Below are 14,259 nucleotides of genomic sequence, written 5' to 3' on the forward strand. Positions count from 1 at the left end.
CTGTGCAAAAACAGGAGGAGATCCAGTGAGCACAATTCTGTCCATAATTCCAACTGTACTCAACCATTCCTGCTCCTCCTGGCTCCACATTAAGATAAGTTAAAAAAAAAGTAGCTGCAGCTTGTTCTGTGGTCTTTAAGAACAGCTGTTTAAGCTGCTGTAGAGGCATGCTTCTAATTGATTTTGGGAATGAGTCCAAGAATGTGTGCAGTAGCCTCATTTCAATATTGAAATGAGGCCTGCACTCATTCCAGGTGCCCAACATTGCCGCCTAAAACAAAAGGCCTTGCCGAATTTAGTTGGGGCCAATGCACTTGCAAACCAGGAAAGGGTCTTACCACTGCTAAATCAGTCATTGTTTTGCTTGTTAAAACAGTCACAAAGATATTAAGTTTCTGCTCCAATATACCAGCAGCAGGAATGGGAGCAGCAGCATCTGTTGTGGCAACAGAACAGCACCAGAGAGGTCACTGTGTTAATGAAATGATAAGAGTCTGAGACACAGTAGAACACAGTCAGGGAACAGAACAGGATTGATGTGCAGAAAAATAATAGGAAAATCAAAGCAAGAGAAAGAAGCGAAAGATTTCTTAATTACAGTGAAAAGCGGTAAATGTGCCTGTAGAGAAAAGCCTCGCTATGGAATGATGCTTCCTGTAGCTCGTATTGTTCTTATTTCACTCCACATACAATATATATATATATATATATATCATACCGATTCAAAAATAAAATAAATTATTCATACTGTAATCTGGAAAGTTATTTTTAAAAAGCCACACTTCATAAAGTCTTTGAACTTCCAAATAAAAAAAACATTTATAAAAAGGATAAGGAAATTAAGAATCAAATCTAGAGGAGCAGTGAAAAGCTGTAATTTTAACTGTAGCTGATAGTGTAAGATGTGTGATATCAGCTTGGCCACTTGTTCGATGAAACCAAAATTCAGGAGAACTGTTTAATGGATGGCCAAGTGCACATTTTACAGTATTGGTGAAAGTTAAAATTACCCTGCATCAGTGTTCCCTTGATAATGTGGAAGATCAATTCTAGTCTCTTTCATCTTATTTAGAATCCATTTCTTCTGAGCGGCATATTTGGCCCAGGTTAGTAAGGATGGCAGTTAGATGGCTATGTGAACAAAATAGCATCCAGAAAATATTGACTGTGGTCCGGCCCAATTGGGGAATAAAAACACAACAATTTCTATTTTTTCTTTATTCCTACAATGCTTTAGGTATTTGGTGTGATATTGTTACTTGGTGGCAATACTGGTAACAAACTCTCCCTAGTTTACATAACAGACTGACTGGAATATTAAGCTGCTTTTATGTCCATTGCAACTGGATTGCAGCTGATACCCTGTTGCCATCTGCCACTAATTGAGTTGTTAGCTCATATTTTTTATTTGCTCATGGGATGTGGGCATCACTGTCAAGGCCAGCATTTATTCCTAATTGCCCTTGAGAAGGTGGTGGTGAGCCGCATTCTTGAACCGCTGCAGTCCATGTGGTGTAGGTATACCCACAGTGCTTTTAGGAAGGGTGTTCCAGAATTTTGACCCAGCGACAGTGAAGGGTTGGTAATATATTTCCAGGTCAGGATGTTGTGTGACTTGGAGGGGAACTTGCAGGTGGTGGAGTTCCCATATGTCTGCTGCCCTTATCCTTCTAGGTGGTAGAAGTTCCGGTTTTGGAAGGTGCTGTCGAAGGAGCCTTGCTGAGTTGCTGCAGTGCATCTTGTACATGGTACACATTGCTGCCACTGTGCATCGGTGGTGGAGGGAATGAATGTTTATGGTAGCAGTTGGGGTACCGACCAAGCAGGCAGCTTTGCCCTGGATGGTGTCGAGCTTCTTGAGTGTTGTTTTTTAATTTGTTTTGTGGGATGTGGGCATCGCTGGCTAGGCCAACATTTATTGCCCTTATTTGTTGGACTTCACTCATCCAGGCAAGTGGGCAGTCTTCCATCACAGTCCTGGCTTGTGCCTTGTAGATAGTGGGCAGACTTTGGGAATCAGGAGTTGAGTTACCCACCACAGAATTCCCAGCCTCTGACCTGCTCTTGTAGCCACAGTATTTATGTGGCTGGTCCAGTTAAGTTTCTGGTCAATGGTAACCCCCAGGATGTTAATGATGGGGCATTCAGTGATGGTAATACCATGAACGTCAAAGAAAGATGGCTAGTTTCTCTCTTGTTTGAGATGGTCATTGCTTGGCATTTGTGTTTGTCAACCACATTGCTGTGGGTCTGGAACCACATGTGGGCACCTTGACGTCCTGAATGTTCAATTGAAGATTCGTTCCCGGAGCAAGGCAGCACTGTCCACGTCCAGCCCGACCTGACCCGAGCCCGAATGCTGGACCTGGAAGAGAGACCTGACCCGAACCCAACACTTGTCGTCGGGTCTGGTCGGGTATCCACGCTTTACCCTCTGGTACCTATAAATCATGAGACATTTGCCACCAATAGCTTTCACCATTATGCTCATACATCATTTAGCATTACCAACATTTATCTATTTGCTGTTTATATTTTATCAGGGTCGATGTAACATAGTGACAAATCTCAGAATGGATCGACGTGGAAATGTTCAGCCCCCGCAGTCACAAGGAAAGAAACATACTAAAGTCCTGAAGGACTTTCCCACACCAAGCTGGTTGGAGGAGAAAACAAAACTTACAGAAAAATCACCACAGAGTAAGAGGTTTTGTGTGATGAATAACTAATAAGATTATTTCAGAGCATACCCCTGGCTTACTGAGTGGATCATTTGAGTAAGTAAGCTATATATATCAGGAAAGTTCTAGCACTGGTCCTTGGTCTGTGATGAGTTAGCTGATCTCAGCCAGGATAACAGTAGTGAATGGTACAATTGCTTTCAGAGCAACTGGGTTAGATAGGAGAAAATTAACCAGGTTTTCCATTCCACATTGGAGATGCTCGCTGTAAGAGCATGTATGTAAATACCAAGTGAAGATGGGATCAAGATCGGCTGTGATGCTTCCTATGGTTGAATAGCTTGACAATACTTACTGTTCAAGGATACATGTGAAAAATGGTCATTTGTGTAACCAGTATCTATTAAACCGTATTCCAGTCAGGAGTTAAAAGCTTTAGGAGGGGAGAGGAAAAATAATTAAACATTTAAATAAAATGCTCCTGGTTGATCCAATGGTGGAGTATATTAATAATGAGCAGTGGTATTAGATAGGATGGAATTTTGCATCCTTTAGTATCTTCTTGTTCAGTTGACTGGATTGCTGAAGTTTTTCCAAAGCAAAGAAAAATCAGTCAGCGCTTAAGGGAAGAGGGGAGATGTAGTGTGGAGCTGATGGTGAATATCAACGAATGTTTGAACGGCTCTTTGCAGTTCAAATAGGCGATCATTTATTTGCACTTCAATATTACATTAAATAGTATTACACTGCTGAGTTTTACCAGCCCCCACCCCGACGTCGGAGTCATGGTGGGGGGGCCTGGAAAATACTTCCGGGAGAGGCCCACCATGGGCCTTGACACCGGGAAGGCCCCACCCCATTTTACTGGCAGCGGCGAGGCCTCGGGGTGGCTCGGCGGCAGAGCCTTACTTTAAACATTTAAATAAATTATAATGAATGCATAAACACTTACCTTGTCCTGACGGCCGTCCCACACCAATATTCCGGCCAGTAGCCAGAACTCCCATGCCTTCGGATCTCCATTCAGAGATCCAAGGCGTAGCACTGGTGGGGAGAGGGCAGAATTGAATTTTTCAGGGAGGGGGGAGGTAGTGGCAAAAACAAATGTGATTGGTTGAAGGGATGGTGGGAAAGGGTTGAAGGTTAAAGGAAAGAAAGTTCATGGGGGAAAGGTCATGATCGAAAATTTACTTTTTTCAGGGGGAGAGGACAAATAATAAACGGATTATTCATTAGGAGGGGTGGGAGAGGGGATTGGAAGTGTGAATAAAATTTTACTTTAATTTTTTGGAAAACCTGTCACTTTAAACATTAAAATGAAATGGAAGGGCCAAAGCCCTTTAAAAATGGCACCGTTCCTGCGCAGTGGTGTGGACGCTGTTGCTGGGGATGGAGTGCCCGCCCCCTCTACGTCATTGGGGACGGGCGGTCTGCCCCCTCCATGTTAATGAGCCGCCGCGCAAAATATTCCGGTGGTGGCTCCGCGGTACACTTCTTGTGTGTGCGCATACATTTTGAAGGTCGCCGCCGAGAATTGCAGCGAACTGTAAAAGTTCAGCCCACATTATTTTCAAAGCCCTACATGGCCTCGCACCTCCCCCCCCCATCTCTGTAAACTCCTGCAGCTCCACAAACCTCTGAGATATCTGCGCTCACTTACTTATTGCCTCTTGAATATCCCAGATTTTAATTGCTCCACTACTGGAGGCCATGCCTTCCCTAAACCTCTTCAACTCTCTACCTTTCTTCCTTCCTTTAAGATGCTGCTTTAAATCTATCTCTTTGACCAAGATTTTGACCATCTGCCCTAATATTGCTCAGTCTCTAATTTTGCTTTATAACACTCTTGCCAAGTGTCTTGGGACTTTTTATTTTGTTAAAAAAAGATGCTACAGAAATGTAAGTTGTTGTTTTACATAGTATTTCTAGCATTGAAACGGGCCATTTGGCCTAACAGATCCATGCCGTGTTTATGCTTCACCTGAGCCTCCTTCTACCCTACATCATCTAACCCCATCAACATGTCCTTCTTTTGCTGTCTCCCTCGTGTTTATCTAGCTTCCCCTTAAATGCATCTATGTTCCTGTTCCCTCACCCCAAAACCATCTCTTTCCAGTCTGAGAAGCTTCTCTTTACACGCACCTTTTGCTTTCTGTCCACTGGCCATCTTTTTGGCCACATTCCCCTACATTTCATGTGACATCACCTTGCTTCAAGTCTGTTATGTCTACCCTATCAAATGCTTTTTGAAAATCCAAATAAACTACATTGACTATATTTCATTTATCTCTCCTTTCTGTAATTCCTTTAAAGAGTTCTGTAGCTTTGGGTAAGGAGGAGTTGCCTTTGGAAATCCATGGTGATTGGCCCTATCAATTCATGCTTTTTAACTGCTTAGTAATTTCATCTCATATTATGGACTCAAGTAGTTTATCAACAGCTGAAGTACGATGATCTGACATTTCTTGGCTTCCCTCTATTTCCTTTATTGAAACTGGGAAACTGGCAGCCCACTTGCACAATTTTCCGTTATATGGAATTTTGGAAAATTAAAGTTTGAGCTTCCAAGACTTCTTCACTGTAGATCCATTTCAACTTGCTTCATCACATTGAATTTATAATAAGGCACAGAAAATTAAAATGGTGGTGTTGATTGTATGAATGTTAATTTTTGTAATTTCAGTTAACACCTTCGCAGGTAAAATAAAAATCTTATTAACACAAGGGTTCAAGTTGCAGGTCAGAAATCATATTGCATCAGGTAATTTGTTTATTTTATAAAGAGGTCTGTGCGGGTATGTGAAAACATGTTGGGGTCACTTATAAAGGAAAGTTTAGCATGTAATAGAAAAGAAGAAAGGTTAACTTCTGCTCTCAAGGTAGATATTGTGAATGTGATAATTACCACTTAGTGACTGACAGTGGTAATTGAGAATATTGGAACTGCATCAGTTCAGATACAGATGTTGGACCAACATATTTACCTTGATTTTCTAGATGGAAAATGCTATAAAATGCTGAAAAAAATTAAGCAGTAAATTGTTTCGTGAACCAAAATAAATTTTGGTAATTTTTTTACCGAATTACCAAATTGGTAAATTTGCAATAGTTACAAGTTCTTTGAATATCAACCTTTACATGGTGACTTGTCGCTGCTCATTCCCACAATTGTTTTCTGGCCCTGTTCTGATTCGCTGTCTCTCTCCAACGCCCTCAAATGGACTACTTCATATTTTACAAAATGGACGAGGACAAAGTAAATTTAATATGTGTCTCTTTAAACTCAGAAAAATCTGCCAGCTAAACACATATATCAAGAAAAAAAACAAGTGGTTTGTATTTGGTTTGAATTATGTGCCCTATCTGATGTGTGACCAGACATAGGGCTGGATTTTACAGACCCCCTGAAGTCGAGGTTTGTGGCGGTGGGGGGGGGAGGAGCGGGGGGGCAGAAAATATCTCTGGGAGAGGGCCGCCATGCACCCCGACGCCGGGAGGGCCCGGCCCAATATTGCCAGCGGCGGCGAGGCCTTGTGATGGCCCCACTGTCACTCGGCGACGGGACCTCCATTTACATATTTAAATAAATGGAAATGAAGGCATTAATCATACTTACACCATCGCCTTCCGTCCCACTGCAATCTTCCTGTCGCTGGCCGGTGCTCCCACGCTTTCGGATCCCCATCCAGGGAAAGGAGGCAGAACACTTGTGGGGAAGTGGGTGGAGGTAGGTTTCTCAGTGCGGGAGAGTGCAGGGGTGGGGGCAAAATGGGATCAAAGTAACATCATTGGGGTCGAGGATGGTGGGAAGGATTTTAGGTGAACGTTTATGCACGGTGGGGGCAAGGTCAGGTGGACAAGGTAAGTGTTTTAGGGGGGGAGAGGGCAAGTAATTAATTTAGTTGTTATTGGGGGTGGGGGGGGCAAAATAAATGTATTTAATTTGTTTCATTCACTTTAGCTTTAAATATTTAAGTTTAACGGTAGGGTTCAAAGCCCTTTAAAAATGGTGTCAGCGCCACATGATCGGGGGGTGGGGGGTGGGGGGGTGGTGTAGTTGCCGCCTGTCCTGGCTATTTAAATGAGCCGCTGTGCTTAGGATTGTGGCAGCTCCGCGACGTGTGGCTGGCACTGGCAGGCTTGCCATTGTTTTTGCCCACTGCCAATTTCGGCGGTGTGGTTTAAAATTGAGCCCAAAATGTCTACATTCTTCAGCAATTGTATCAAACCTATAATATTACTTGTTCCTTTGATGTGTGAACTATTGTAAGATTCACAGGATGACAAGTAATATTCAGAGAAAAAATGGGTTTTTATTATAACCAAACTAGAACATATCTATATTGTTACGAAAGTGCCTCCATTTAAAAACATTTTTTTTTGAGGACTAATGTTAAAAGTGAAAAGATTCCATGGATGTGTTTTTTTTCACCAAGTTCACGGCAGGGATACTTGTGATGTGGTTTGAAAACCACCTGAGCTGGAAGTCATGTGCTTTGGGATCAGTAAACAACAGAACTCTTGGTGACCTGGGGTAAAGTGGTTATAGAGAAGCCACATATCAAGGTTTAAGGAGGTCCGGAGGTCAACTCTTTGGCCGGGGTTTTACCCTTGGCGGACGGGAGCCGTCCACTGACTGAAAAGTCGGTGGCAGACCCGCTTTCGCCCTACCTGGGGAACCGACTCGCATTTTGCGGATCCCCAGCCTTTAATTGTTCTGAGGTGGGACTTCCACCCGCTTGAGGTAGGAAGTCCTGCCTCATAGAGCTGCCGGCCAATCAGCTGGCCGGCAGCTCTTTGTCCTAGCAGCGCCACTGGGAGTGGTGGCCATTGCTGGGACTGCAGGCCAGTTTGAAGACGAAGATGTCGGGGACCCCGAAACCAAGGTAAGTTTTTGTTGCCTCTACTTTTAACAGGCGGCCTTTCTCGGGCCTGAGCCGCCCACTTGACACAGATAAAATTCCCGTGGCGGCAGGCAGAGGCCTTTCAGTGGCTGTTAAGTGGCCATTTAAGGGCTTTGATTGGCCTGGGGCAGGGAGGCCGTTTATCGCCACAGCTGTTTTGTATAAAGTGGCGGTGGAGGCAGGAGCAGGTCGGAAAGGGCCCCCCCGAGCCTCCTGCTTTATTTTACGGCCTCTCCCGACACCTTCCCGCTCTTCGGGCGGTGGGGGAGGGGGGGTTAAAATTCTGGCCTCTGTTTGTGGTTTGGACATTGTTTAGTCGGGTGTGAACTGCTTGAAGACAGTTGGTGTTTTCCTGCCAGGGTAAAAAAAGAAACGATCCAGATCACCTCCTTCTCCACCTCTTTGAAGAAATCCTGCAAAGTTCCAGTGTGAGAGAACTAAAATCCCTGGTATTGTATCTCTCCTGAGAAGTTGAAAAAAATCCTGCGATTCAAGTGTATGTTGGCAGAAAACCCGAATGCCACATTTCTCCTGGAAAGCCTACTAGGATATTTCTCATCATCTCCAGAACGGACTGCTTCTGAAACAGTGCCAGTGACCCATCTCCATATACCCAGATGCCAGACCAAAAAAGGGACAACTGACTTTGTTCCATATCTTCTCTTTTTTTGTCAAGAATTAGCATGTATTTGGCCAAACTAGTCTTTTTTCGTCTTTCTTTTGTAACAGACCTCTGCAAAGGGAATTGCTGGATTTTTTGCAGTTTGTATGCATGTAATTGGGGAATTTAAAAAGAGAATTTTCATATTTCAATGTGTGTTTTAATGCTTTGCCTTGTTACTGGTTATGTCTTGTTTCATAATAAACTGATAATGTTGTTGTCTGTTAAAGAAACCTGGTTGGTGTATTTTATTCTGGGATAAAAAAATAGAGTATATGATTGGCTGTATCGGTGACCAGGTAAACATTTAAATATGGCGCGTTTGCTGACAGCGCAACCACTAGGTGGTGCAATACTGGTACCTATAAAAATGCAGGCTCCTCCACTGACATGTCACTGTGACCGCTCATGCTGCCAGTAATAAAGACGGCGCTGCTCAATTTGTCACAAAAAACAAATTAAACCCAAATCCCCTCAATGGCTGTGATCGCTGCCTCCATCCCACCCCCAACAGTACCCTGCTCCCTCCTGCCATCGTGCTTCTCTTCACTGCTCCCTTCCACGCCCGTCTGCTTGCCGTTCAGTCGGCGCTGCCTTCCCTCAACCACTTGCTTCTGGCCTCACCACTTCCCCCCTCAGCCGCTTGCTCCCTGCTTCCCCCATCACCCGGCCACTGCTCCCCGCTTCAGCGGCTCGTTCCTGACCCCTGCCGCTTCCTCAGGTGACGTGGCAGGGAGTGATCTGCCGGGGGGGGGGGGAAGCGGTGAGGCCTGGAGCGAGCAGCCGAAGGGGGGAAGCAGCGAGGCCAGGAGAGAGTGGCTGGGGGAAGGCAGCGGCGAGGTGGGGAGCAAGTGGCCGGTATGGGGAAATGGCGAGGGTGGGGAGTGAGTGGCCGAAGTGGAAGCGGCAAGACCTGGAGCTGCGTGGGGAGCTGAAGGAAGGCAGTGGCGAGGCAGGGAAGCGGCGATTGAAGCAGGGATGGTGGGAGGGAGCGGGGTACTGTTCAGGGGAATGGAGACAGCGATTACGGCTATTGAGGGGTGAGGGCATCATTGCGTGGTGCATGTCAGCGTGCACATGCGTGCATTCATACTGGCAAGCTGGCAAACGTTCGCACGCACTGATGACCTCTGCAATCGCTCTGCGCATCCATTGTGTTGTCAGGAGTCACTGTGTTTAAATATATAAAGAACAAAGAACAAAGATAATTACAGCACAGGAACAGGCCCTTCGGCTCTCCAAGCCTGCGCCGATCCAGATCCTCTCTCTAAACATGTCGCCTATTTTCTAAGGTTCTGTATCTCTTTTCTTCCTGCCCATTCATGTATCTGTCTAGATACATCTTAAAAGACTCCATCGTGCCCGCATCTACCACCTCCGCTGGCAATGCGTTCCAGGTGCCCACCACCCTCTGCGTAAAGAACTTTCCACGCATATCCCCCCTAAACTTTTCCCCTTTCACTTTGAACTCGTGTCCTCTAGTAATTGAAACCCCCACTCTGGGAAAAAGCCTCTTGCTATCCACCCTGTCTATACCTCTCATGATTTTGTACACCTCAATCAGGTCCCCCCTCAACCTCCGTCTTTCTAATGAAAATAATCCTAATCTGCTCAACCTCTCTTCATAGCTAGCGCCCTCCATACCAGGCAACATCCTGGTGAACCTCCTCTGCACCCTCCCCAAAGCATCCACATCCTTTTGATAATGTGGCGACCAGAACTGTACGCAGTATTCCAAATGTGGCCGAACCAAAGTCCTATACAACTGTAACATGACCTGCCAACTCTTGTACTCAATGCCCCGTCCGATGAAGGAAAGCATGCCGTATGCCTTCTTGACCACTCTATTTACCTGCGTTGCCACCTTCAGGGAACAGTGGACCTGAACACCCAAATCTCTCTGGACATCAATTTTCCCCAGGACTTTTCCATTTACTGTATAGTTCACTCTTGAATTGGATCTTCCAAAATGCATCACCTCGCATTTGCCCTGATTGAACTCCATCTGCCATTTCTCTGCCCAACTCTCCAATCTATCTATATTCTGCTGTATTCTCTGACAGTCCCCTTCACTATCTGCTACTCCACCAATCTTAGTGTCGTCTGCAAACTTGCTAATCAGTCCACCTATACTTTCCTCCAAATCATTAATGTATATCACAAACAACAGTGGTCCCAGCACGGATCCCTGTGGAACACCACTGGTCACACGTCTCCATTTTGAGAAACTCCCTTCCACTATGTTGTGACCTGTGGAGACGTGGAACTAGAAAAGACAGTGCACTCCTCCCGCCTCAGTCATAACAATATGAATAAACAGTTACTTCACGAGCCACATCTAAATACATCTCACTCTGTCAGGCTCACCTACAACTCCCTGGTCATGTGTGACATGACATCACTTCCTCTGGTGACCTTCACTTACAGCTCTTAAGGTGGTCTCCTCTTAAGGTTGTCCCACAACAAAACCTGCCCTTTACCCCCACATGTAATGTGACCAGTGCCATCATAGATCACAGACAAAAATGCTACATTTCTGCTGCCACTACCTCAAAGGAATTGATGATGAGCAATCTAAGTACTTTAACACAGTATAAGGAGGAGTTTTTTGTAAATCGCAGCCATGATTAGTACTCTGCATTCTTGGAATCCTTTTTTTATTTGTTCATGGGATGTGAGAATCACTGGCAAGACCAGCATTTATTGCCCGTCCCTAATTGCCCTTGAGAAGGTGGTGATGAGCCATCTTCTTGAACTGCTACAGCCCATGTGATGTAGGTAAACCCACAGTGCTGGAAGGGAGTTCCAGGATTTTGACCCAGTGACAGTGAAGTAACAGCGATATTGTTCCAGGTCAGAATGGTGTGTGACTTGGAGGGGAACTTGCAGTTGGTGGCATCCGCATGCATTTGCTGCCCTTGTTCTTCTAGATGGTAGAAGTTGCAGATTTGGAAGGTGCTGTCGCAGAAGCCTTGGACAATTGCTGCAGTGCATCTTCGAGATAGTACACATTGCTGCCACTGTGCACCATTGGTGAATGGGGTATCAATCAAGCGAGCTGCTTTGTCCTGGATGGTGTTGAGCTTTTTGAATGTTGTTGGAACTGCATTCATTCAGGCAAGTTGGGATTATTCCATCACATTCCTGACCTGTGCCTTGTAGGTGGTATCAAGGCTTCGGGGAGTCAGGCGGTGAGTTATTCACTGCAGAACTCCCAGCTTCTGACCTACTACCATGATAATCTTAAATAAAAGCGAAAGACAGATCTTTGACTCAGCCTATGTAGGGATGCTAGCAGCATTTCTTGTTCGTGTACTTTCCAACTGTCTAAAAATTAGAGGGATTTGTTCATAAATTTCAGGCTTGCAAGCTAAAATTTCCAGTAAACACAGTTACAAACAGCAACCCTTGAGTAGATTTTGATTCATTTGAAATAGAGGAAGATACAGGACTATGGGGAGAGTGGAGAGCAGTGGTATTAGTTTTGAATTGCTCTAACAAAGAGCTGAAAAAAGTTCCAACATTGCTTTTTAAGTCCATACATAAATGTACATAATTTCTCCAAAGGTGAGGTATGGGGCTGAAATTTATACTCCCGCTGCCGAAATCGGCATCGGGCAAAAACACGGGCCACACGTTGCGGAGCTGCCATGATATTAAGCGTGGCGGCTCATTTAAATCACGTGGAAGAGGCTGGCTGTCCGTCACCGGCATGGCGTCAGCTGCCTGGCGCAGGTGCTGATATCATTTTAAAGGGCTTCTAGCCCTACCGTTCAATTTAAATATTTAAAGGAAGAATTTAATAAAAAGAAATAAATACATTTATTCTGTCCCTCTTCCACGCCCCCCCCCCCAGTGACAATTAAATTAATTACTTGCCCTTTCCCCCCAAAACACTTACCTTGTCCACCTGACCTCCCCCCCATTCCAAAGTACATAAACTTTAAACCAAAACACTTCCCATTATCCCCTATACCAATGATATTAGTTTGATGCAGCTCCCTCTCCCACACTGAGAAACTTACCTCCTTCCCCCTCCCCACCAGTGTTCCACCTCGTTTCCCCGGACGGGGATCCGAAGGTGTGGAAGTGCTGGCCAGCAGCATGAATATTGTACTGGGACAGACGGCAGGAACATAAAGGTAATTAATTCATTAATTTAAAATTATTTCAATATGTTAATGGTGGTCCCGTCGCCGAGTGGCTGGTGGGAAGGGCACCACAAGGCCTCGCCGCCACCAGCAATATTGGGCCGGGCCCTCCCAGCATCGGGATGTGTGGCAGCCCTCTCCTGGAGGCATTTTCCAGCACCCCCCAACCCCCGCTCTGACATCGGCGGGGGGGTGGGGGGGGGGCGGCGGGGGTCTGTAAAATTCAGCCCGTGAACTTTGGATACAGGTAGGCTAGACTAATCACAGCTTTTGTTTTTACATTGCTGTAATTTCCAGTAATTCCCCCTGTATAGCTCACTGCAATACTTTGGTAAGTGTTAATTTGTTTGATTGATTGCACTTCTTTGTATCCCATTTGTCTATGCTGACTCACATGTATTTTGATACTGTAGGTATTGTTTATATCTATGTGAGAATTGTGGTTGGGAAGTTTCTCAATTAAAATGTGAACTGAGAATGGCATTCTCATTTCCTAGTTTTCTATGCACATAGAGTAAGTTCTAACAAAAGTTTCTTGTTGAATTTTTTATGGGAGTGAAATGCTGAACATGGGAAAATTGAAGGAAACGTGTGAACTGATCTTTTAGGATATGTTTCAATTTAAAGGCAGTCATTCATAGTAAAACAATTTCTTTCAATAAAATTCACTGAGCATCGATTAATATTCTGAGAATTTGGGGGAATAGTGGAAAACAGTGAAGTCATCACCAGGGTGAATATTGCTGGCGACCACAGGACAACAAGAGCAATGCTGAGCAACAATGAAAAAAAGCTAGATTGAAATTTATCAACAAGAAGAAAATGATAGCATATAAGCTCTTCAAGCTTAGAGAACAGAGGGAGGAATTCCAGCTCAGACTCAACAATAGATTTGGTGATCTAGAAGTCGAACAGATGGAGCTTGACACAATATGTAACAAAGTCATTACAGTAATAATGGAAGAAGTTGCAAAAATTGCAACACCAAGCAAGACAACCAGTCATAAAACCAACAAGGACAAGGAAATTGATGCTATTAATGCCAGATGCAAGGTGCTCAGGCGAATATCACACAAAACAGTCTGATAGGAAATTGAATATGTTGAAGCAGTTAAATTAACTAGGAAAAAGTGATCCCAAAGGAATAGGCTGAGGAGGGGAGCAAATTAAAACAATATTAGAAACAGGAAGAGGATCAAAAGAAATGTTGAAAAGAAACAGGGCAAAAACAAGAATTTAACAATTAAAAAAAGCAGATGGCAACCTTACAGCAAATTGGAGAGAAGTGCTTATGGTATGTTTGGACTTCTACCAGGACTTATACAGTTCCAAAGCAGAAGGATCTGAAGATAAAGAAAAAACAGTGTCATCAGACGCAAACAAAATACCAAGTGTTACTGAGGCAGAAGTTGAAAATGAAACAGATGAAAAGAAATAGGGCTCGAGGGGAGGATGAACTAACAAGTGATATACTCAAGGAGGGAGATAATGAGACAATCACACAGCTCACTATATTATTTTTTGGCCTCCTTATCTCGAGAGACAATGGGTAAGCGCCTGGAGGTGGTCAGTGGTGTATGGAGCAGCGCCTGGAGTGGCTATAAAGGCCGATTCTAGAGTGACAGGTTCTTCTACAGGTGGTGCAGAAAAATTTGTTTGTCAGGGCTGTTACACAGTTGGCTCTCCCCTTGCGCCTCTGTCTTTTTTCCTGCCAACTGCTAAGTCTCTTCGACTATTTTATATTATATAACCAAATATTCAAGGAACAAAAGAGAATGAGAAGTTGGAAAGAAACAAAAATTATTCTCCTTCATAAAAAAAGGAGACAGAGTAAACATTAAGAATTACCGACCCATCTGTCT

The 14,259-nt window shown here is 44.4% G+C and overlaps 1 protein-coding gene across 1 annotated transcript in view; it reads left to right on the plus strand.

The window, feature by feature from the left end:
- LOC137367163 (cyclic nucleotide-binding domain-containing protein 2-like) overlaps positions 1–14,259 on the plus strand; it is a 172,996-nt gene that overhangs the window by 38,600 nt on the left and 120,137 nt on the right. Inside the window, exon 10 of the mRNA XM_068028624.1 lies at positions 2,544–2,700. Coding sequence (XP_067884725.1) covers positions 2,544–2,700 — 157 coding nt within the window. The remainder of the gene's footprint in view (positions 1–2,543; positions 2,701–14,259) is intronic.

Source organism: Heterodontus francisci, chromosome 1 (assembly GCF_036365525.1).
Source record: "Heterodontus francisci isolate sHetFra1 chromosome 1, sHetFra1.hap1, whole genome shotgun sequence".
NCBI classification, from domain to species: domain Eukaryota; kingdom Metazoa; phylum Chordata; class Chondrichthyes; order Heterodontiformes; family Heterodontidae; genus Heterodontus; species Heterodontus francisci.